Source organism: Crassostrea angulata, chromosome 7 (assembly GCF_025612915.1).
Source record: "Crassostrea angulata isolate pt1a10 chromosome 7, ASM2561291v2, whole genome shotgun sequence".
NCBI lineage: Eukaryota > Metazoa > Mollusca > Bivalvia > Ostreida > Ostreidae > Magallana > Magallana angulata.
The window spans coordinates 27969075-27993125 of record NC_069117.1 but is presented as its reverse complement, the minus strand read 5'-3'; the positions used below and the strand labels follow the sequence as shown (position 1 = coordinate 27993125).

The following is a 24051-nucleotide window of genomic DNA, read 5'->3' as shown; positions in this document are numbered from 1 at the left end:
ATTATAAATTGCACATTGTTTAATTCATGACTGCATATTGCTGACAACATTTATTATTCAATCAACTAAGCTAAAGCCCACTTCCCACCATATATTAGGAAAAAGCTTTTATTTTATTAGTAGAAAATTGACTGGAAGCTTGCTGCTTTGACTTTCACTTATAATTATGTTAAGTTGTTAGAAACTGTTCTTTGCTAATCTCTCCAACCATGTCAAACTCACTTCCAACAACTGTTAAAAAGGTCGAGTCACTGGTGCTTGTGCCCACAGAATTTGTTGCCAAGCAACGATAAAATCCCTGATCAGTGGTGTCTGTGTTTGCAATAGTGAGGTCAGGCGTAATTACATTTCCGCCGGAATATTTGGACGGAACAAGAGAAATGGAAGAAGGAACTCCGTTCTGGGAGATGAGTTCCCAGAAGACATTGGTCACGCTTGGATTGGCTGATATGGTGCAGGGAATCTTAATACTGTTACCAAAGTTGACAGAGTAAGCATTTAAAGGAATTGACACACTCGGCAAACCTGTGATGAAAACAGCAAAAAAAGCCATGCATAAACAGAACGTTAAAGCAGTGTATATTAGTGCAAGCTAAAACACATCAATATTACTACACACAGGTTAGTAAAGCTAATGTTAACAAGATGGGCGATCTTTTAAATCATTGGGCTGAATTTGCATTTTATGTGACTTTGTGAGGACAGAGATGTTTTGCCAAGATTTTGAACTTCCCACTCACTTCCCACCACATCCAATATGACATTGGCACTGCTTCCTGTGCCCACTGCATTGGTTGCTGTACATCTGTATGTACCCCGATCACTGTCCACAGTATTAGATATAGTGAGGCTGGGCGTGGTCACTGACCCACCACTGTATTTGGAGGATGACCCAACAACAATGGCCTCAAGGCCTGCACTAGCAACCCTGTACCACGTGACAGACGTAGCACTCGGATTGGCTGATATAATGCACGTCATTGTCACTGAGTCAGAGGTTTGAACAGAGTATGATGACTGGGACACAGAGACTGTGGGAACATCTACAAAATCAGGTGTTAAACTACAGTATTCAAATTCAAACTACCTCCATACTACATTCTACTGACAATTAGTGAAAGATTAACTTGGGTTCTTCTGGTTCATCAATTCAAAGGATTAATTTAAAAAAACACACAATTTTTTTACAACTTGAGAATATTCTAAAAAAAAATTTGAACAGATGCTATCATGTCAAGTTTGAACATACTCCCAACAACATCCAGTGAGGCTAAGCCACTTTGACCACTGCCTATACTGTTGGTGGCTGAGCATCTATAATCTCCTTCATCACCAAGCTGGGCATTTGTAATAGTCAGGGATGGTGAAGCAACTGTGCCTCCGCCATAGCGAGGTATATTAGGGATATCAAGGTTTTCATTGACTGAGCCACTGGTACGCTGCCAGGATATGGATGTGGCCCCAGGATCAGCAGAAACTGTACAAGGAATGGTGACAGAACTGCCGTAGTCAACCGAATAGACTGATTGGGGGATTGTCACAGATGGAATGCCTACGGAAGAAATCCATCAATTTTTAACCAGCATCCTGGCTGTACTGTGGAAACTATATACCTCCTGCTATTCTAGATAACATATACCTCTACAGAAACACTACGTCTACTCTAACTCCTGGATACACTTCTTTAAGGTACTTACTGCCTACAATACTTAAGGTAGTACTTCCACTCTGCCCTGTCCCGGCTGAGCTTTGAGCAGAGCAGACATATGACCCCTCATCCGAGGCTTGGGCATTTAAAATGGTAAGGGAAGGGTTGGATACAGTTCCCCCAGTAAAGCGGGCCAGAGAACCGATATTTACTGTAGAGGTCACTCCATTGATTGTTCTTGTCCATGTGATGGAGGAGACTGGGGGATCAGCAGAAACTATGCACACCAGTTCTACTGCACCACCCAAATTCACACTATAAGAGCTTTGTGCTATTTGAACATTAGGTGTGGCTGTTTGGAAACAAAAAAGCATGCTGTTACACTACTGCTGAAGTACAGATGCAGATTAACTAGCTACAATGATTCTAATATTTCAGATACCATTTATCAAACGATCTTAAAATAAAACTTATTTGGAAGTGTTAAAATTTTTAGAAAAATTACATTCAAATTTGGTAATATTTTTTGGGGAGGGAGGAGGGTTTTTTCTGCATCTGTATCTTCTATGCAAACAAAACACAATTAAAAGTGATTTAAAAACATAAAAAAAAACATGCTATTCATGCAGTATGTTTAGTAGTGAGTCTACATGCAAACCAAAATCTTGCATCAAATAAATTTGTTAGGATAAAAATTAAAAAATGCAAAGCATGCATCAATGTTTCAAAAATAGTAAAATGCAAAAACCATTAACGTTGTTAAAACTTAAGCATTCTTGGCAGTCATCACAAACAAGCACGCAAGAAAACAGAGTAACAAATCATTACTTACTTCCTGATACAGTGAGCGAGATTGGACTGCTGTCCGTGGTCCCTGCTGAATTCTGAGCTTTACAGACGAACACACCAGTATCCGACTGCCTGGCATTATTAATGGTGAGGGAGGGATTGTTGATATCTCCATTGCTGTAGCGACCATCTTGAGCATTCTGGGTAAAGCCATTCCTGGTCACCGTCCAGAAGACGAAAGATACAGCAGGGTTTCCAGAGACAAAGCAATTCAAGGTCACAGAGGATCCGACGAAAATGGAATAGGATGTTTGACTGACAGACACGGCGGGCACATCTACAAATCAGAAGTTATGATGGGGGCATGTCATGATGATGAATTAAGCATAGCAGTGTTATAATATGACTGAAACATAAACAGTGAATAAAACTTGAAACATCAGTAGTCTTTGAGACTTTCATTGCTCTATTTTTTTATCAAGAATCTTAAATTGGTACCGGTAATTTCTTTCAATATTCTATAAACCCTAAATTTCTTGTAGCAATTATAAAGATCAATTTTTTTTCAAGTTTTATTCATTAAATCTGGTAATTAATACACATGTATATGAAATGCCAGCAACAATGACAACTCGACAACATAATAAACAGACACACACCACACAAAACAAAAGCACTCCAAAAAATCGCAACATGGAGATTCAGTATTAGAGGAGCCAAACTCTGGTTACTATAGCAACACAACCACTAAGTGGCACTTACCACCAATCACGTCCAAGAAGGCCGCATTACTACTTCCTGTTCCCACAGTATTACTAGCCGAGCAAACATAGTTCCCTTCGTCAGTTAAATTTGTGCTACTAATGGTCAGACTGGGGTTCGACACGGTAGAACCAGAGTATTTACTCGGCTGTGTCGCTGGGTCTAGTGTTACACTGACCCCATTACTGGTTTTGACCCATGATACATTGGTTGCTGTGGGAACAGCTGTGACATTACATGGAATAGTGATGGGATCTCCGAAACTAACATTGTATGTGCTTTGCGGAATGGAAACTGATGGCGTGCCTAAAGTGTAATGATATATAGGCAATGAATATAAGAGTAAAACAGTGTCTTTAATTGAATAAAAAATCCAATTTCCTTCATGAACTGTAAATTGGTCGCAAAACTACATGAAGTTAGAACAATATGTCATGAATTCCGAAAACCATATGATGAAATTCATGTTCCATGCTATTGTAAATTATTAGCCATGAATGATGAATCATGCATGCATTTATGTTATGAAAAATGTACTGGTTATTCCTTGGATATATCGGGAGCATGCATAGCCAGACAACTCACAGCATACCCAAATAAAAAACATATCAGATAGGGCTATTATTCACCACAAAGATCCAACAATTTCACTTATTCATATTTTTCATCATATCTAGAAACACGCTCTTCTGTTAGTGAATAGTCAAATCACAATCAAAATAAAGATGTAAATGAAATGAAAGGATTAGGTTTCCAATAGGATAAGAAAATTAAGATACTCTCTAAAAGCAATGTTTTGTCCAAGTGGTAAAAAGTTGTTGTTGCAGAAAATTCAAATTCAATTAATTGTCAGTAATATACAATAAGGAATCAGTTGTATTGGTATTTTTCATAAAAAAATAAGAATTTAATAGACCTTTCTAACATCTATTGTTCAACCTGCAATGTTCATAATACCGGTATATTCTCTAACCTAGGTATATGTTTTTACCAATCTGTGTCCTCTACCTAAACTGAGGAATTTTGTTTATTGAATGACATTACTGATAGAAGTTGATGAACCGAATACCATTGGATGACAAGTTGTATGAATTAATTCAAATGTTAAAGATTAATCTTTCTTTCAACAAAAAAAAATCCAGTAATTATTAGCCATAAGTTTCCATGAACTCTGCTTTCACTTCAGTCTCTATACTCACTGCCATTGATAAAGAGAAATATTGGGTTGCCGGTTGTCGTGCCAACGTGGTTGGTCACCGAGCAAGTGTAGACACCAGCGTCGGAGAGAAGAGTGGTGCGTATTGTGAGATAAGGGGTTACAATTGTCCCGCCTCCAAATCGGGAGTCTAGGACATTAATGTTGGTGGACTGAGCATTCTGAATGCGCTGCCATGTTATAGCGGTCGGAGCAGGGGAGGAGTTATAGTCACAGGCGAGGGTGACCGGGTCCCCCACCATGACAGAGTAAGAGGTATTGCGCAGGGTGATAGAAGGAATATCTAGTGAAAAAGAAAACAGGAAAACTTCCAAACAAAAAAATTCCGAAAAAGAAAAATCAAACAACCAAAAGGTAATAAATAAATAAGAGGAAATCAAAATTTTCAAATTAATAACTTTTAAATAAAGTTTTTCAAAAAATGAAACTTTTCTGAATCAGCTACCAAAAAAGGTAATACAATATTTTCACAACAAATCCCAAAACACCTATTAAACATACCACCGTAAACATCAAAAAATGTCCAAGCAGACGCAGTTCCGACTAGATTTGTGGCGTTACAAGAGTAGAACCCTTCATCAGAGGGAACCACATTGGTGATATTAAGGGATGGGTTGTCTAAAACTCCACCTGAGTACTTAGATGCTCTGACGTCAATAGACAAGTTAAAGTGATTGACACTTGTCCCTTTGTACCACCTGACTGCGGTAACCGGTGGGACGGCATTTTCTACTGTGCACTCCATGTACACAGATCCACCATAGAGGACGGAATACTGAGACTGTGCAATCCGGACCTGAGGCAAGTCTGAATAGACAATACAAGTGATGTACTGACATAAGACTTCATCATTCTGACAGAAAACACTCAACATCACTCAAGCTTCGCACATCGAAAGCATTAATTGGTTAATTCCTTTGGTCGACAGCAAAGCCATGCGAGGGCGGTTAATGCAAACTGGAGACTTATGTGTCAATATATAAGCAACTTTGTCCACACTCAACAACTACAGATAATGTGTATGTGTGTTGAAACATTCAGTAAAAAAAATTACTGAACATTTCAACACCAATACAAAACATGCAATAAGTGTGCTATACAAAACCTCAATGACCCATACATATATGTATGTATATACATTCACAGAATATACTGGACAGTACATATGTCATGTGAATACATCATGATGTGCCCGAATATAAGGAAATACAAATGGCATCAGATATTCAAAAAATAACCAAATATCGAATATTAAAAAAAAAAAAAATCCCCATAAACCTGTGCGATTTAACGCCATTTCTAAACCACTTCCTGTACTCACTTCCTTGTACACTAAGTACTGTCTGCCCACTCACTCCTTTCCCGGCGTCATTGGTAGCCGAGCACACATAAACCCCAGCATCACCACTGACGGCCCCAGTTATGGTTAGTGATGGCGTGTTGATGGAGCCACCACTGTACCGCGGTTCAGCGGTAACATTGAGGGTGGTAGACACCCCGTTTGCAATGCGCTGCCATTCCACTCTGTTTTGGAATGGGTTGGAGTTAACCACACATCCAAGAGTGACGGTTCCTCCATACGTTACACTATAACTGGTCTGTGGTATATTTACGCTAGGAACAGCTGTCAGAAAGAAGAGAAAGAGTTTATACATATGTAAGCTCCACTGGACAAATTGCCAGAGACTATGTATATGCCTACAGGGTCAGAAAAATCTTTTGTATTGGTGATTAGAAAATCTTTAACAATTTTACTCTCTATGAATAATTATTTCATAGTTATGACATTCATTATTTTTTCTTATGATAATGCATTAAAGTTATTTGAAACTTACACAATTAAATCTAAACAAAGTTTTAGAAGAATGACTTTTCATATTAAATTACATGTTTACAACTAGAATATTATATCAATGAATTGTGCCAAAAATGTGCTAGGGATCAAAAACTAAATTGATTAATGACACTTGTTAAAAAACTATTAAAATTTAAAGTAAAATGTGTTGGAAATAAAACCTTTATTTGTTTTGAGTTAATTGATAAAATTTTGACATATTGACAGTGCAGTTTGTGGTCTACTTTTCAAGTGATTTTGTGAAACATTATTTCAAAAACACAACATATACCATTATTTCAAAAAAGATTGGAAAAATATTAGCACTGTGTCCATTAAAATAACCTACAACTTTTAGATAAGAGTATTTAAACTTTTAAATAAGAGTATTTCATCTCTCTAATTTTCATTTTCTGAACCCCCTTTTAACCCTTACTACATCATAAGTAACTAGAGTGTGTACTACAGTGTGTAAGTGTTGAATGACTATGTTTTATAAAAATCCTGCAGCTATTTCTAAAAACTAAGGTAATAATTAAAGAAGCTTTAATATGTGCTGTATGCTATAAAAGCTGGTATATATAAAAGCTATATAGATACAAAGTGCTCACGTACTTCCTATGACATTGAGTGTCATCTGACTACTCGTAGTTGTTCCTGCTACATTGGTTGCAGAGCAGTCATAGTTTCCAGAGTCGGAAAACGTGAGAGTCAAAATGGTCAGACTGGGGGTGAAAGTTGAGCCCCCACTGTAATGGGACGACCCCGTAACCACTAAATTATTGGGCACTCCGTTAGAGTACTTCCTCCAAACCACATTAATCAAGGTTGTTGCAGAGGTCACATTACAGGCTAATATGACATTCTGTCCAAACTGCGCGTTATATGTAAACGCAGGCAAGACGATGCTAGGCCGACCTAAAGACAGTGCAAAGATAAAAAAAGAAATAATGATGCGATAATCAAGCATCATTTGCTAATTCATACCTACTGTATTAACAGTAAACAAATCAAGAGAATAAGCTAGAGAGATGATTTAGTAATCAATTCCTAAGTATATACACAGAGGTTGTCAAGAGCTAGAAGAAGGGAACTAACACTTAATAAAAGGTTGTTCTACAATACTTAAAAGGACTAATCAGATTGTGAAGGAGGCAGAATGTACCCAGTAACTATGAAGGAATACTCGAAGTTCCTACAGAATAAAATGCCTTGCAAATCTGATGGCAGTCCATTTGTGTAATGATTCGCCCTTCTGTTAGACCAAATAAATGTAATGCATTTATTCTTATAGCAATACTTTTTGTACTGTAGTACAAATTCTTATTACAGTAAAACACGGCTATAGCGAACACGCTTATAATGAATTGACGCTTACAGCGAAGTGAATTTCATTCCCCAAGTCTCTATTTCATGTTGTAAACTTGACGGATATAACGAATTACGCTTATAACGAAGTTAAATTGGCTGTCCCTGGGACTTCGTTATAAGCGTGTTTTACTGTATATTAATGTGGAAAAAAAACACTCAGTGAAGACTGTTAGGAACAGCAGTTTTGGGTTCCATCAGTAAGTATGAGGGGAGACTGTACACCACATCAAGTGAGGGTAAGGTAGGTTGTGTAGTGTAACATCTCATTCGTGCTAAAAAAAAAAATCCATTTAGACTTGAACTTACTACCACGAACATTCAGATCTATCGTGGGGGCTGATGTAACACCTGCATCATTAGTGGCAGAGCAGATGTACAGCCCTGTATCTGAGAGGGTGGTGTTTTTGATCACCAGGGAAGGGGAGACAATGGTACCCCCAGAGTAACGGTCACTACGGGTGTCTATAATCAAAGTGGCGCCATTGATATTTCTCTGCCAAGTCACAGAAGTTGTCTGAGAGGAAGAGACGATCCTGCAAGCCAAGGTCACACTGCTGCCTTCTATAACCTCGTATGAGGTCTGATCTACTGTGACCACTGGCTTAGCTACAGAAACCAACCACCAGTACAATAAAACACACAGTATATAGCCACACATCAACATAAACTAAGAATCACTCTTTCTCAACATATTCTGATAATTTATACAGTATTACACTACCTCAACCTAAACATACAGTATTAAAAGTACTACATGTATTTCTTAACACATTAGGCCAATTTTCTACTTGACATGCAATGTACAATTGCAGAATTTTTTTAAAATTAAAATAACCAAAATTACACTATATAATGTCTATCGATATCAAATTATATACACTATTATCACAATTCTATTTTCTATGTTAATCAAAAGTATATCTAACTGACTACGCCCTGCAGTTTCGATGTCATCCAATATATATACAACATACAATTCAGATGATCGACTGCTGTTGGGAACTTACTTTGCACGGTCAATGTTGTTGAGGACCTGGACCCCCTGCCTACACTGTTGGCTGCTGAGCAGTAGTATGTTCCTGTGTCTCCTGCAGTCAGGGAGCTGATGGTCAGTGAGGGCTGTGTGACAGTACCCCCCGAGATCCGTGACGCCATCAGACTCGTGACATCGGTCGGGACACCATTGACGTCCTTCTCCCAGATAACAGAAGTTGCTGAGGGGTTGGAGCTTATGATGGAGCATACCAGAAGGACAGTCCCCCCAGTGATGCCTGAGTATCCAGATGATCCAACTTGGACAGTGGGTAAAGCTAGACACAAAGAAAGAGAGATACAGTGAAAAACGATTCAAAATATTTGGAAGTTTTCAGCATTTATGTTGTCAAAACCTGTGGATAAAGATTTGCGTTACTGGTTCACATATCACACTTGTTTCACACATAAACCCATGCCTGTTCAACATCTCCCAACAAATGGCTGGGTTCATTGGGAACCGTGCCCTTTGAGGGAGATTTAATTACCCTTTCTTTTATTTTCAACAAATAATTAAGGACCATAAGATTAATGCATGCAAGATTTAATAATTAACGATATATTCGTTAGTGACTTCTAAATTCATAGTAAAGAGTTAGGTTACAGAAGCTAAAGGGTCTACAAATTATACATAAGTTTGGTGGAAATACAACATCAATGTGGGAAAAAGTTAAACATGGAAAAAATAAAGAGGACTACCAGTATCCTATTTATTGAAAGATAAAAGGTTTGATGAGGTAAGTTGGTTATATACAAATTCCCTGTGCCTTGTATTGTAACCAGACTGATAATAGACAGAAAACTGCAGTGCTATATAATAGAAGCTATGGATATATAATTTAAAAAAAAAGAAAATAAAAAGACAGCATGAAAAATAAAAGATTGGTACGTGTACACCAAGTACTTTACTGAAGGACATACGTGTGTTCCCTCATGAACCTTTGAAAAAAAAATTCAATGAATTATGTGACAATTTGAAATTCAATAAATGGATGGGCAAAAACAAAACGGATGAGAATTAAGCAATAAAAGCTTTGAGACATAGTTATTGAAGAACAACCATCGTAAAAGACGACGGATCAAACACGAGTTACGATTAATAATTAGTAAAAAACTGCATACTTACACACAACTACACTCAAGCTCATTTCCTGGCTGGTACCAGTTCCTACGATATTAGTAGCCGAACACACATAGGAGCCCTCGTCTGATAAATCAGCGTCGTATATTCTGAGCGAGGGGTCACTGATGGTGCCCCCGCTATATTTAGACAGACTGACGTTAATGGTGGTGGTCACGCCTTGTTGGGTTTTGATCCAGCCTATGCTGGTGGCGGGAGGGATGGAATTGACCACACATTGGAGGCGAATCTGGGAACTGTATGCTACGGTATAGGAGGAGCTTGGAATTTGTACAGAAGGAATACCTGTCAGTGAGAGGATACAGTCAGATTTGTGTAACCAGGTGGAAAAAAAGTTATCCTGTTAAAAATTATTTTTTTGCCAGGTTCTTAATAGTATATTTGAAGAAATTATCCTTAGCTTGGAAATTAGCTAAATTGACAATACTGTTAACCAGTTTTTATTCGCGGCGACTTTATTTCACGATTAACTGCCAATAAACTTGTTCGCGACAACTAATGTTCACGACTAAGACTTATCCAGACCTGTATTGTTATAAAACTATAGGATTGGTTCACGGCAAGAAATATTCGCTACGACAAGGCTCTCGCTAACCTCGCAAAAATTTCTCGCACGCGAACAAAAGTTGGTTTAAAGTAATCTATTTGAAATATGAACTTATAGTTGCCTACTCGAAGAATTAATCTCAGATTGTTTGTACACAATTAATGAGATGTACAATATGAAAACACCACTCCTCAATACTTGTTCAATCAATGTGAGGGAAATGAAATATTACATATATTAAGTCTCCCTTATATAAATACATGTACATATTTTTGAGTTTTATCCATCAAAATATAATTAATAATGGTATCTGTCTTCAGTTATATATGAAATTTCAATATCAATGGAGATTTCAGATTTTTGCAATTACATGCATTGAAAGAGAGAAATATTGTATTCATGCCATGGACTAGGTGCATTACATGCAAATCAGATTTGTGTGTTTTTTCTTAGTGAAATCATGCTGCCTATTCTTTCATTCTTTTATTTTACATATTCTACATAATTACAGTACAACTTATTTTAAAGTTACCTGGAAAATGTAATCATAAACTTTAATAAAATATATGATTGAAATACCTAGGGATGAGGATAATCTATAATATTCATCAAATACTGTAATTAATGGGGAAGTAAAAATTATGAACACAATTGAACAAATATCTTCACTTTACATATTGTTAGAAATTCAAAACAACATCCCACTTACTGCCCATTACATCTAGATAGGCTGTTCCGCTTTGACTGGTTCCCAGATAATTTGTGGCACTACACTGGTAGTCGCCCTCGTCGCTCCCTTCCACTGGGTTAATTGTAAGGGAAGGGTTCGCGACAGTTCCTCCACTGAATCGAGCCTGTGAAGTGTCAACGTTGGACCGTACTCCACTGGCAATTCTTTGCCACGATATGGCAGTGCTGAGGGGATAGCCTGTCACTGAACATGAGATCGTGGCCTGGTCGCCCACTGTTACACTTATGTCTGGTCCTATAATTGTCACTGGGGCACCTATTAAATCAAAAACGCAAATACTTTGACCAAAACTAGAAATTAAGAACTAATTTGAGCACCAACTGCAACAAAAATTTTATACCAATTTTCTTTAACAAAACTTCTTCATGAAAAATTGTCTTACTTCCTATCACACTCAGAAAAGCAGAGGTGACGCTTTGCCCTGTTCCTATGACATTTGTTGCTTGGCAACTGTAGCTGCCCTCATCTTCCTTGCTGACATTAAATATGGAGAGGCTGGGCGTAGTGAGAGTACCACCCGAATATTTTGAAAAGTTATTGAGGTTGACTGTCGTTGTAACCGAGTTTATCGTGCGCTGCCAAGAAACAGAGATGGCAGCTGGTGTTCCTGACACAATGCAGGTCACCGTGGCATTGTCACCCACGTACACCGTGGACCCAGAACCTGTTGTAACTGTTGGCACACCTGTAATTACAGAAATAAATAAGATTTCATATGGTCCTTGTAGATTCATGGGTTTCGTTCAATTTTGCATTTTACCAAAATGTAACATCGATTAATATTGAAAGTGTAACAAAACAAAGTCTCAAATATCTGTCACATTATAGAATATGGTAACTTAACTCTATACATGTATGCTTACATGTATCTTTCTTAAGAGAAGATTTTGAAGTGCTTACCTCCTGTGACGTCTATGACCGCGGGTCCACTCTGACCCGTGCCCACAATATTAGTGGCCAGGCATCTGTAGTCCCCCTTGTCATCTAGATTCACATTACTGATGGTGAGGGAGGGGTTAGAGAGTGTCCCACCCTGGTATCGAGGGTTGTTGCTGATATCTAGTGTTGTCGTTACTCCACCGAAGGTTTTCTGCCAGGACATGGATTGAGCGCTAGGATTGGATGAAATTGAGCAACTGATGGTGACCTGACCTCCATACACAACTGCTGATCCAGAGCCAATGACCACAGAGGGTACATCTATACAATAGAGCAGAGAAACATAAATAACCATTACTTTCCATTTCCAATTTTGATTTCTGTAATTTTTAAATCTCCATCATCAATACTTATTGGCTATTTAATAGATTGAAATAAAAAATCTGATAATAATGCTTTATTTTCACTCTAATTAAGAACAAAAGGCTGATCTGTCATTCTCTGATAGAAGAGGGCTGTACTTACTTCCAATAACTGTGAGTGAAATGGGTCCACTAGTCGTAGAACCAGCGCTGCTAGTGACCAGACAGCGATATGTTCCCTCATCTTCAAAAGTTGAAGACAGGATCTTCAGGCTCGGGGACCCTACTGTAGCGCCATCATATTTCCCACCACCCACCAGAACATAGTTGGTTACTCCTGCTTTTGATGTATGCTGCCAATTGACCGCCAACACAGGGGCATCAGGTGACGATATAGTGACTTGGAGGGTGACGTTGGTGCCGTAGTTAACTGTGTAGGAATTCTGGGTAATTCTGAACACTGGCTTTGCAATGACCTTCAGGGTCGTGATCGCACTTTCGCCTGTTCCAACAGTGTTTGTTGCGGTACACCTGTACTGACCATTGTCGCTGGACTCTGCATTGAATATGGTTAACGATGGATTGGAAACTGAGGCTCCAGAATATTTACTCGGATCGTTCACATTCAAGGTACTGCTGACCCCATTTTCAATGGTTTGCCACAATACACTGATGACATTTGATGATGTGGAAGATAGAACTGTACATGCCAAAGTGACTGTATTTCCTTCATTGACTGTGTATGAATCTTTTTCAATAGTAACTCTGGGCAAATCTACAGTAAAAGAAAAACAAAATGCATTACTGTTTAAACATCATTACTAATGAAAAGATATTTGCACTTTATGTACTACTTGCCACTTTTACCAAACATTTTGATTTCTTTTTAAACTGTCAATTAAGCCTTGTCATAAATCTTATTATTACATGTAGATAACCTTAACACATTTAAATTCTACTACAAGATAATACAGAAACATATATCTTACTAAACACTCGTGCTTCTACTAGATAGCCTTAACATACATCTTTTTACCAGATAACTTTGATACACCCATGGGTTTGCGTTTACTAATAGATAACCTTGACGCATTTTTTACAATAGCCTTGAACCATGAATATGTTACCACTGGATAACCTTGACATAAATCTTACTACTAGATAACCTTGACACACTTACTTCCTTGTACCTCCAGAATGGTAGTGTCCTGCCCAGTCCCAGCAATGTTGACTGCTACACAGCGGTACTCGCCTGCATCACCGGTGGTGACACTCTTCACCACCAGGGAGGGGGAGGAAACAGTGACTCCCCCGTATTTCTCAGGTGTCCCTGACACATCGATTCGAGTGAACTGGCCACCTACGGCCCTCTGCCAGTACACCTCTGATACAGTGAGGCTGGAGTATACATCACAGACCAGGGTAACAGTGTTACCGCTGGTACTGGGGTACTTGTCTTGGTCTATCTGAACTAGTGGGGCACCTGCAAACAGAATATTGCAATGTTTTACAAACCCATACATTTAAAAAAATAATTTCAAGAACTGATATTTAAAAAGCAAAATTTGTAATGAATTTTTAAACTTGTCAATTACAAAAATTACAATTCAATTTGAAGTATGCATTCATATTTTTTCTGTTTTTAAAGTTTACCAAAAAGACAAAAAAATTAATTCTATCAAGAAGATTATCTAATAACTAAAATACAATACAGAATTGCTACATTTTGCTACAGATAAGCATTATTAACACAGACAAAAGCAAGATGACACTACAAACTCTAAGACAGTGTGCTATCAAATGCATACAAAAAATAATGTAATATTTCTATGAATGATTAGAAACAGCTACATGATAAATTAGATTCCACAGAATACTGCATCTGTTAAAGTGAAGTTTTTAAAATAACAGCAGCAGAATTACATATTGTCAAAATACTGTAAACATATCAATATCTTAAATATTTTGAATTTACAATATTCATGCAAAAACTTCAATGGATAATACAGAAGTTCTTATAAAAAACATGGTCTGAAAAAAGTCAAGATTAATATATATTTACAGCATTTTCAATATATAAAAAAACTGCAGTACTGAGAGAAATGGGTGTGTTTCTTGAGTATGTAAATCTAAGAAGTATTAACATGCACTACAGATCACTACAAATCAACAGTCAGAAGAAAGACTGCTTGCATGGGCAAAAACAAGTCCATTCATTGTGCAAGAGCAATGACTAAATACACACTATCAATCCACAGCACTTCAAGATGCATTTTTAATAAAGTGTAAGGGGAAGGACCAGAGGGGATTATTCTGATGGAAAGAAAATGCAATGCACAACACAGTTTGTTCGAGGAAGGAGAGAGTGTGTGTTCTTTTTAAAGGGGGATAACTCTACTCACTCCCTGTAATGTCTAGGGCTATGGGGTCACTGCTTTTGCTTGTAGCCGAGTTGGCAGCCGAACAAGTGTAGGAACCACTATCAGAGAGCTCGGCTGTTCTTATGATCAGTGACGGATAAGTCACATTGGAGCCCCCAAACTTTTGGGGGTTTCCTAGTACATTGATAGACTCGGTCTGGCCATTTCTAGTGACCTGCCACGTGATTGAGGTTTGGAAGGGTACTGCTATCACAGTGCACTGAAGCGTGACAGACTGGCCAACCTGCACCGCATAGTAAGTGGAGTCCAGAATGATAGTGATGGAGGAAGAGGTCTGCCTCTTGTTTCGTACAGATAAGCCTATATGTAACAAAGGAGAATATTTCTGATTAGGGGATGTGTGTTCTGGTAATTTTTACTTTCCTTTTGCAGTGAATTAACATAATTTTGCATCTAATAGGAAATCATCCAGTAATATAATGGTCCTAAATCAAAGACCATGGAAACAAGGGATAAGTCCTTTTTGCATAGCCAATGAATTACCGGTAAGTCAAAAGGACTGAGTACTGGGAATGAAGAATATATATATACCATAAGCCAAAAGACTGTGCAAAAAACGACGTTAATCAGGAATCACTGATTCAAATAAGAAAATCTCATTGTGAAAAATCTATTTTTATAATCTTTTAAAATCTATCTGATATTTATGAATAGAATTCCTGATTGTGTCTGAAGTTTGCTTTCAATCTTGATCGAAACACCTGAAAGTGATGAAGCTATGTGGTTAATAAGTCAAATTAAAATTATTTCTCTAACAGTATAGATAAATGCACACATATGAAAGTCAACTAGTACTCAACAAACACACACATTTCATCCTCATGGGATTTATTTTTTGTTGAAAAACTTTAGTTATGAGTTAAAAAGGTTTCTTCAGAGGCTGATATTATTATCAGTGTACCCATCTCCAGAGCAAAGCTATAACTAAATGCTGACTTCTACAAGTCATGAGACATTCTACACAAAGCTAGTACACAGTTACATATGCACAGAAAGCCACATGACACACATGGTGAGATCCAGCTACTACAATGATATTTTTTTGATCACCTACCTTGTGCCTTCATAGCACACTAGGATCACATGACTGTCACATGACTACTGTATGTGACAATGGTTCTCACTAAAAAGAAATCTTGCATATCCTTGTTTTACAAGTGTCTCTATAGCTACACATTTCAGATTGCATCAAAAATGGTTTGTAAAAAAAGTTTTATCAACAACTGGTAAGAAAAATTGAAGAAAAAAATCCTATATCTAATCCTGTTAAAAAACCCAACAAAATCTTTACCACACTGTTACTGATCATGCAAACAAATATATACACCTGAAAATGGCAATAGATAGTTGTTTTTTTTAAATATCTGTGTACCAGTTTCCCTTTTTGAATGGTAACAAGGGAGATCTATGATGTGAATTAAGGTCATTACACTGATGTAAGCTCATTTTCCTCTTTGAATATTTTTTTGTTATTCAGTCAAATGATTGGCAATATGTTTTATACATTAACTATAAGTCCCTACCATTTTACATTTAATGTTTTTAAATCATTAATTTTTGAAACTTTAAATGGAGCTTGGCCACTTCAGTGTCACACTAGTGTAATGACCGTCCCAATACATCAAGCATGAGAAACAATGACTTTCTACACATGCACTTGATGAACATCAGAATTCAACCATAGATAACTCTTGTATACCATGTCTTGTCATCAGGCACATCAAATGCCACCCTTTGTACTCAAATCATAGCTCCTCTCAAATCCATAGCTTTTTAAAGGGCCTGTGACTTGTGACAAAGAGTTGCTCTTCGATCTTTTCCTCACCCACAGCATGGGATATGAATGTGAACAGTGATACATGTGACTCACAAGTTGGCATTTCATATACATGTCATTGATATTTTATCAAAAATCAATTCATATATTTTTCTATAACACATAATAGACAGAAGAGAAATGAACAAGAACATACTTCCTGATACAGAGAGGGTAGTGGCGCCACTGTTCCCCGTTCCTGCGCTGTTGGTGGCGGAGCACTGGTAGCTGGTCTGATCACTCAGAGCCACATTGCTAATGGTTAGATTAGCATTGCTGGTGGAGCCGCCAAAGAATCGATTATTGTCAATGGTGATCCGGGTGTACACCCCATTGACCTGTCTCCTCCAGAATAAATCTGTAATGGCTGGGGTTGCACTTATAACACGGCAAGATAAGGTCACAGATGACCCAACTTGGGCAGTATAGCTTGAGGAGCCAATCTGGAGGATAGGAATTTCTGCAAGTACAGATCATTGGAATGTTTTTTTTTTTTTACTGCAATTGTTTCAATATACTCTATAACATATCCTGTGCTGAAATACTGACTTTCAAGCCTAAATTGTATGGCCAATTAACAACTACAAATTGATTTAAAAAATTCCCCAATCTTGCTTTGTATCATCATTCAAAGATTTTGAGTTCAATGATTTTGATTTGAATATACATGTGCATAACTATAATTTACAGAAACTCTGAAGAATTATAATCTAATATCCAGTCCTATTTTTTTTTAATTCTAGTCATTTAAAACAATTTTTAAAACATGAAGTCCAGATGTGACCCTCAATTACATACCCCACTATCTTGTCACATACTCAATAACCTACACTTGTGAACAGTCAAATCTCCTGCACTGTATTAACCCCTAGCTAAAATGCTGGCTATAATAATGTGTAATGGTTAGCTTAATTCTTCAAATTTGTCCAGGTGAGCTAAATATCCATTGTCCATGGATATATGTCATGACATGGTTCAGATCAGAGGCAAAATTAAGGAAACATGCATACATAATAGAGGTATAGAGTTGTCTGGCGTAACAGATTTTTTCCAATACACACCTTGAATGCATGCATCATTTTGTGAATATCTGACACAGTGCATACATGTAGCAACATGAAAGAACAAGTATACATTGATTCTGTTGTGAATGTGATGCAAAACTTTGGATGCAATTGTCTTGAATATTGGCAATTCAAAATATGAGGTCACATCATTTAAAATTTACCATGAAACACAAGGACAGGGGTCATCATGACTTGGTGAAACAATTAACTTTACACATCACGCAACACAGAATAAGACAAACAGAGGGTGGGAAAGGAATTGGATTTTGAAATCGATTCACATGTTCAAAATCATGTACACCTATAAAGCCACTTAATCAGTACATGTATATTGTTCTATGAATCATTAAAAATTAAATTCATATTCTATACATCTACCATTAAAGTTACTATTCTACAAGATTTACTAAACTAGTAGAGAGAAATATCTTGTTTAGAGTTGTTTCTTTCTCTAATCTATAGATGGTCTGGCTTTAATTCAAATTGCAATCGATCTGTATAAAATGCAGTGTATATGAACTCTTTAAGACTATAAAGTTGCAGAATTTGGACAGTGATTTTCAGGTGTTGTATGTGATACTGCCAATGGCAGATTGGAGTTCCAGGTACTTCAAAAAGCATTATGGGTAAACCGATCAATTAACCAATGATGAACAGTGTGAAACATCATTTTGTTTACCCATACTGCTTTGCTAATACCTTGTGAATAAGGACAGTCAGGAAGAAATATTGGGGGTGGTAAGAGTCTAAAACAGAACACTGGAACAGCACTTTTACAAAAGTTGGTGACTCACTAAAACATTTAGTTCAACCATTGGTTGAAAAAGGTTACCTTGTGTTTGCACCTCTGCAATAAATTGATTGTATATACACAAGGCCCTTAAAATATTTTGAAGAAAAAACAATGCCCTTTACATTCCTTAAACAACATTCATGACAAGGTTTATACAACATAGTAAAAAGATGACACATTTCATATATGAGTTCTTTCAAGTAATATGTACCAGTACCTTGATCTTGCATTATGAAACATGAAACCTTCTAACTAAAGCATTAACATGTTACTACTTACGCTGAACAACTATAGGTACGGAGGTGGACTTTTGGATTGCTCCTGCTCCAGCTGTGGTTTGGTCAGTCTGACAGTACAAATTCTTGCCATTGTCGTCAACTATAGGTACCCAGCTCAGTGTGCTACTTTTGCTGAGGGTACTGTCTGCATTGGTTGTAGTATTCTCTGTGATTCCTTGATGAAACTCAACAGCACTTGACAGGGACGTTCCTAACTTCCACCTGAGGTTTGGGGCAGGTCGGCCATTCTGGGCAGTACAAATATACTTGTATGTACTTCCTGAATTGAGTGCTGTTGTAATGGCAGGATCTGGACCAGAGATAAAGGGCTGTTCTGAAGGAACTGGAAGGAAAAGAAACCTCTGTTGTAAATTTTCTATGTACTTCTATTAAAATTGAAATGCAGAATTTTAGAAATACCTTAAAGACTTCCTCAATTGTAAAACTTATGCTTTATAATTTATTGTTTTTCTCTAAGATACTTATATTTTACTTGAACTATGAGGAAGATATGCATATGAAGAATTTTAATTGATTTTTATCTTTCCAATCTTGTATAAAGGTACTAACCATTGATACATATTTGCAAATCCCTCCACAAAAACATGTAAACTCTTACCATAAATGCTAATGGTCCAGGCACGCTCTAGAGGACTGGCCATCAGAGAGTTTTGTACTTTACAGATGTAGGACACAAGGTTATCAGATCTTGACACCGTGAAAGTGTAATTGTTGTAAGTGACAGTGGAGGATCCGACTGTATAAATTCCATCACCATTTCCACTTGAACTGCTTCCAGGATCCACCAACTGCTGGTTCTTGTACCACTGAACCGATGGGAGAGGGTTTCCACCGATAGCAGAGCAGCTCAATGTAACAGTTTCTCCCTCATTTTTCTCATAATCACCTGCTAGGTTTGGGTTACCGGGAAGAGCTTGAACATAAAGACATGATCATAGAAATACATGTATATTTTATCTCTTACAGGTTTTTATTCATGTTTTAGTCTACAAACTTTAAAACTGAAACACATACAATAGGAAATGCAGTTAGGGGAGCTCACATAGAAAATGGAAACAGTACTATTCACAATTAAAAAATGTAATACATGTACTAAAAATATAGCCACAAAACTCATTGGACACAAGATATTTTTTCTCATAAGAGGATTTGATGTGAATATTTTTTATTTGCAGCAAAAAAATACTTACATGTCTGGGAATAAATTCCACTAAATAACGAAATAGTTAATAGCACTGGGAATAGGAAGGAACCTTGCAGAACAGAAAAAGTCCTGAAATCACACGCCATTGTGGTATGTGGATCGAGTCTAACGAAAATGTCTCACAATCTAGATCTGTTCATGCTTACTCCTGGATTTTGCCTTCAACCTGCAAATAAAAAAAATAAATTTGCAATTAATTATGAACTCTCAGAAAAGAATTGTTACAGTCTAGCTTGCTTTCAAGAAAAATTTTGTAACAAAGATTGAAGACATGCATACAGAGTTTATATTAAGATCTTGTATTCAAGAGTGGTGAATTTATATAAGAAAAAATTTGAGTGCATTAAGCAACTACATAATCCAAGATATCATTGCATAAGACAGAAAAGAAAGCCAGCCAAGTTTCACGGGTGTTAAATCATTGAATAGAGGTTTTAACCCTGTCTGATCCCTCAAAGTTAGACAATAAAACACCACAGCCAAATTACACATAAAGAAAGAAACCTATAATCATAGCTAGTTGCTGACTGACCACTGAGAACTTATATCAATCAGCCAAAGAATATACTTCTATTGCAACAATTAGTTTTTTTTTTAAATATTAAAACTTATATCTTCAAGGCAGCGTTTAAAAAGGATTGCATGGGGGTGCCTTTGTATGTGAATGTGGGTGTATTATGTGTTTAATACTTGGCTGTTCAGCAGAATACATTCATGCAACTCTCACAAACTCGAGTGCGTAATTTTTTAATATGAATATCAAATAGAAACCGTGATGGCAGCGAGCATTTTGAAAATTTATATGTCAAACTGATATTGACATGTGACCCTAGGGACAAAATGAATATAAATATGGGCAAGAGTGGGAGTCATGTTGGTAGATCTATTTAGTCAACATTCAATGGATGAAGAGCAAATACGGTTGCTTAGCACTTTTGCTGGATATATAAATACACATACAAGAAACCAGTCCAACCGGTCTTTTTTGGGGGAGAAAAATCGTTGACTCAATAAATACTCTGGTTCCGTGAAAAATCCATAAACCAAATAGTTCCCACATACACTGCATGGAGATTTAAACAGTGTTTGTGGTCAATGTCTGGCCTTAACTTGTTCACACTATACATGTACAAATACATACAACCAGTATCCATGGATGGATCTAGGTGTCCCAGTTACCCAGTGCATGGCCATTGTTCAATTTCAAAAATAAACATTTACAAGAAATTAAAATTTTTCTATCATTATTAAAAATACTCCTCTCTATTTGGTGCTATTAACAAAAGAAGACAGGTTTTAAAACTCTTCAATTAAATTGCTGGAATGCATCACTGCTCAATAGGTCAAGCATTGCAATATTTATTTTTCAATAATTCAAATGAAAACCTACACCCTACTCATTCTTGCACAATTTATGCGTTAGAAAAGCAAGAATCGTATTAATCAGTTTAAAAAACCAGCACAGAAGGCTGATCATCCGCTCATGCACTTCTCGCACTTTTTAATTCCTTTCAATCACCGATAATATCAGTAACATCAAAAATTTTTATGTGATTTATAATTATTTATCAGTACATAAATACTGAGCATTTTTTTGCGATTTATAATTGCTAATACTGAGACCCCTTCATAATTGAAATGGGTGAGGATTTTTAAATACATGTATTAGCATACAGTGGGGAAATTTAGTAAGATATTTTGAATGATAATTTACCACTTATCAAGACATAAAACCATTTACATATATATCTTTTGGACATCTGTGTGAATCCATTTATTACGCTTTTGAAAACTTTCTATGCCAGCAGTTGACATTTGTCCTCTTTTCTGTAATAAATCCTCTTTTTAAAAAAAAGATTACTTTGCATACTGTCAAGTTATATGACATGGCAAATTTTAAAATCCTTTTGAAAGAAGATGCCATCCAAAGAAAATTTCCATACTTTGATGAATGCTAGTAAGGAGCAAAAGATTATGAGTTGTTACATGTATTTTTCAGTCTTTGTAATCAGACCACTTTCAAATCAGTAAACTGAAGAAACATACAATTAATTTAAAGCCAACATCACCCAATTTTGTGAAAACTTTTTCATACATGCATGCATGATCACAAAAGTTCCTAGAACATATTCTTAAATACATGTATGTGTCATATATACCTGCAGTAAAAAAAAAGATGAAGGTGGATACATGCATGTACAATTATATATATAGATTCATTTGTAAGCTAAGTAACTTCATGCACAATATAATCATGAAAATGGAACCCAATGTACTGTATATCAGGTTTTTTCCGCGTCAAGTTTTTTCCGCGATTTAGAACCTGGAACGGTATATAATATTTACGCGAATCAAAATTTCACTATTTCAAAGTCATAGTGAAAATATAATTCAAGACTGTTTAAACTTGTGAAATAAGAGGGTAAAAGTATCTAAATTGCCGCACTTTACAATGAAAAATTTGGACAATTAAACCGTTTACACGATTTTCTTAATGTTAAATAATTACCGATAATTATTTTCAGAGACGCACATAGTCATAGAGAAATAGATCATGTACCGTTACATATACCAGTAGCTCAAGTATAATTAGACATCAGTTTATGCAATAAAAAAAGACCGTTTTAATTATCTTGTCAATGGATTATTAAATAAACTACCAGGCTTACATACCTGATATCTGCCGCTTGTCCTCCGATCCCGCAATTTCTACTCTAAACTTAGTGAAAACAGTTCATTTTACTCTCACATACCTGTTTACTTCATAAGGAAAGAAAGAATATATTAAAAAAACAAAACTTTGTATCAAATTTACGCTGATATATTTTCCGCGATTCAAAAATCGTCGCGAACAAAGCGGAAATTGGATGCAAGCGGAAAAAAACCTGATATACGGTATATCTACTTCATCTGCCAAAATGTAAGACTAAATATGTGCCAATAAATGGACAAATATATATATATGACTTCCATTCAACCGTTCACAAAAATATATACCAGGATGTAGAAGATTTAAATTTTAAAAAATACATCTATGTGAATCAAGTTCTCTTATTCTTGATTCGTTGTTGTTTTTTCTTTTAACTAGAAGTGCTTGCTATAAGAAACATCGCAATAAATGTCTTTTTTTTGGAATTCAACATGCACAAGAACTCAGTATTGGGTGTTTAGCAACCAACACATCCCAACACACCATGGTCTGATATATTGTACGTTATTTAATACTTATTTACACCTTCTATATACCTTTGTAATTAAAAATCTATTTAGACAGTGAGGAAGTTTAAAACCATTTACAAAGCTTCCATGAAAATCTAGCAATCACAAATATAATAGATTTATATTGTCAACAATGCTTTTTGTCCTGTGAAATTCACACATTATAATAATCATTTGTGTACTTATATATGCTTTCAGAAATGCAGACCAGTTTATATAAATTGTATAGAAATTGTCGTATAAAAGAAATTCAATGATTTCTTACCTGGATCCTACATCAAGTTTCAATTTAATTGCTCAATTATATGCAGGCATATCAAAAATTAATGCCAGGTTATATTAATTGTTCAGTTATATTTTTAAATCCTGATGAGATATATTTCTATAAACGATATCAGGTTTGTTTAATAATTAACTCAAAATGCATTGCATACCAGTTTATACCAGTTTACATTCATTGTTCAGTTATAATTTCTAACCTTGATGAATATTTTTTGCATTTCATACTATGAATGTGAAATAAATACTAGACTTATGCATACAGATTCCACCTCAAGGATATTAAAAATCGATATACAAAAAAACAGGATGTTAATAACGGCCACACACGTACATTAGATTCTATTAAACATATCCTGGACATGAAATAAAAATTGCAGTTGTATTGTTTGATGTAACTAAGCAATTTACCTCCTATAATGTAAAGTTCGCTTAAGATTTAAAGAGATATTAGACGGATTCCGTCTGGAATCCACCTATATAAATTTCAGATGGAATCCACCTAAAATTTTTGTATGGGTAATTGCTTAGTTACATCAAACAATACAACTGCAATTTTTATTTCATCCCGTACGAAAATTTTAGGTGGATTCCATCTGAA

General features: G+C 36.2%; 2 protein-coding genes across 4 annotated transcripts in view; both read right to left on the bottom strand.

Annotated features, from left to right (window-relative positions):
- Positions 1–24051, bottom strand: part of LOC128156302 (hemicentin-1-like) — a 57790-nt gene that overhangs the window by 23641 nt on the left and 10098 nt on the right. Inside the window, exons 4-21 of one of the 3 annotated variants that reach the window (XM_052818384.1) lie at positions 19939–20118; positions 19347–19661; positions 18729–19070; positions 16747–17049; positions 13513–13815; positions 12496–13107; positions 11992–12291; positions 11474–11776; positions 11050–11346; positions 9779–10078; positions 8628–8930; positions 6865–7167; positions 5737–6039; positions 4917–5222; positions 4399–4698; positions 3200–3505; positions 2481–2774; positions 223–525 (exon numbers count right to left, since the gene is read on the bottom strand). In XM_052818384.1, the coding sequence (XP_052674344.1) occupies positions 223–525; positions 2481–2774; positions 3200–3505; positions 4399–4698; positions 4917–5222; positions 5737–6039; positions 6865–7167; positions 8628–8930; positions 9779–10078; positions 11050–11346; positions 11474–11776; positions 11992–12291; positions 12496–13107; positions 13513–13815; positions 16747–17049; positions 18729–19070; positions 19347–19661; positions 19939–20038 (5593 nt within the window). In that variant the 5' untranslated portion in view covers positions 20039–20118. The remainder of the gene's footprint in view (positions 1–222; positions 526–2480; positions 2775–3199; positions 3506–4398; positions 4699–4916; positions 5223–5736; positions 6040–6864; positions 7168–8627; positions 8931–9778; positions 10079–11049; positions 11347–11473; positions 11777–11991; positions 12292–12495; positions 13108–13512; positions 13816–16746; positions 17050–18728; positions 19071–19346; positions 19662–19938; positions 20119–24051) is intronic. The other 2 variants (XM_052818385.1, XM_052818386.1) reach the window with 2 other exon arrangements.
- On the bottom strand, positions 535–2054 carry LOC128156305 (hemicentin-1-like). The gene is made up of 3 exons (XM_052818388.1): positions 1698–2054; positions 1250–1552; positions 535–1043 (listed from the first exon to the last, which is right to left on the bottom strand). Exons 1-3 carry the CDS (start codon positions 2020–2022, stop codon positions 658–660), a joined length of 1014 nt encoding a protein of 337 aa, XP_052674348.1. The 5' UTR covers positions 2023–2054; the 3' UTR covers positions 535–657.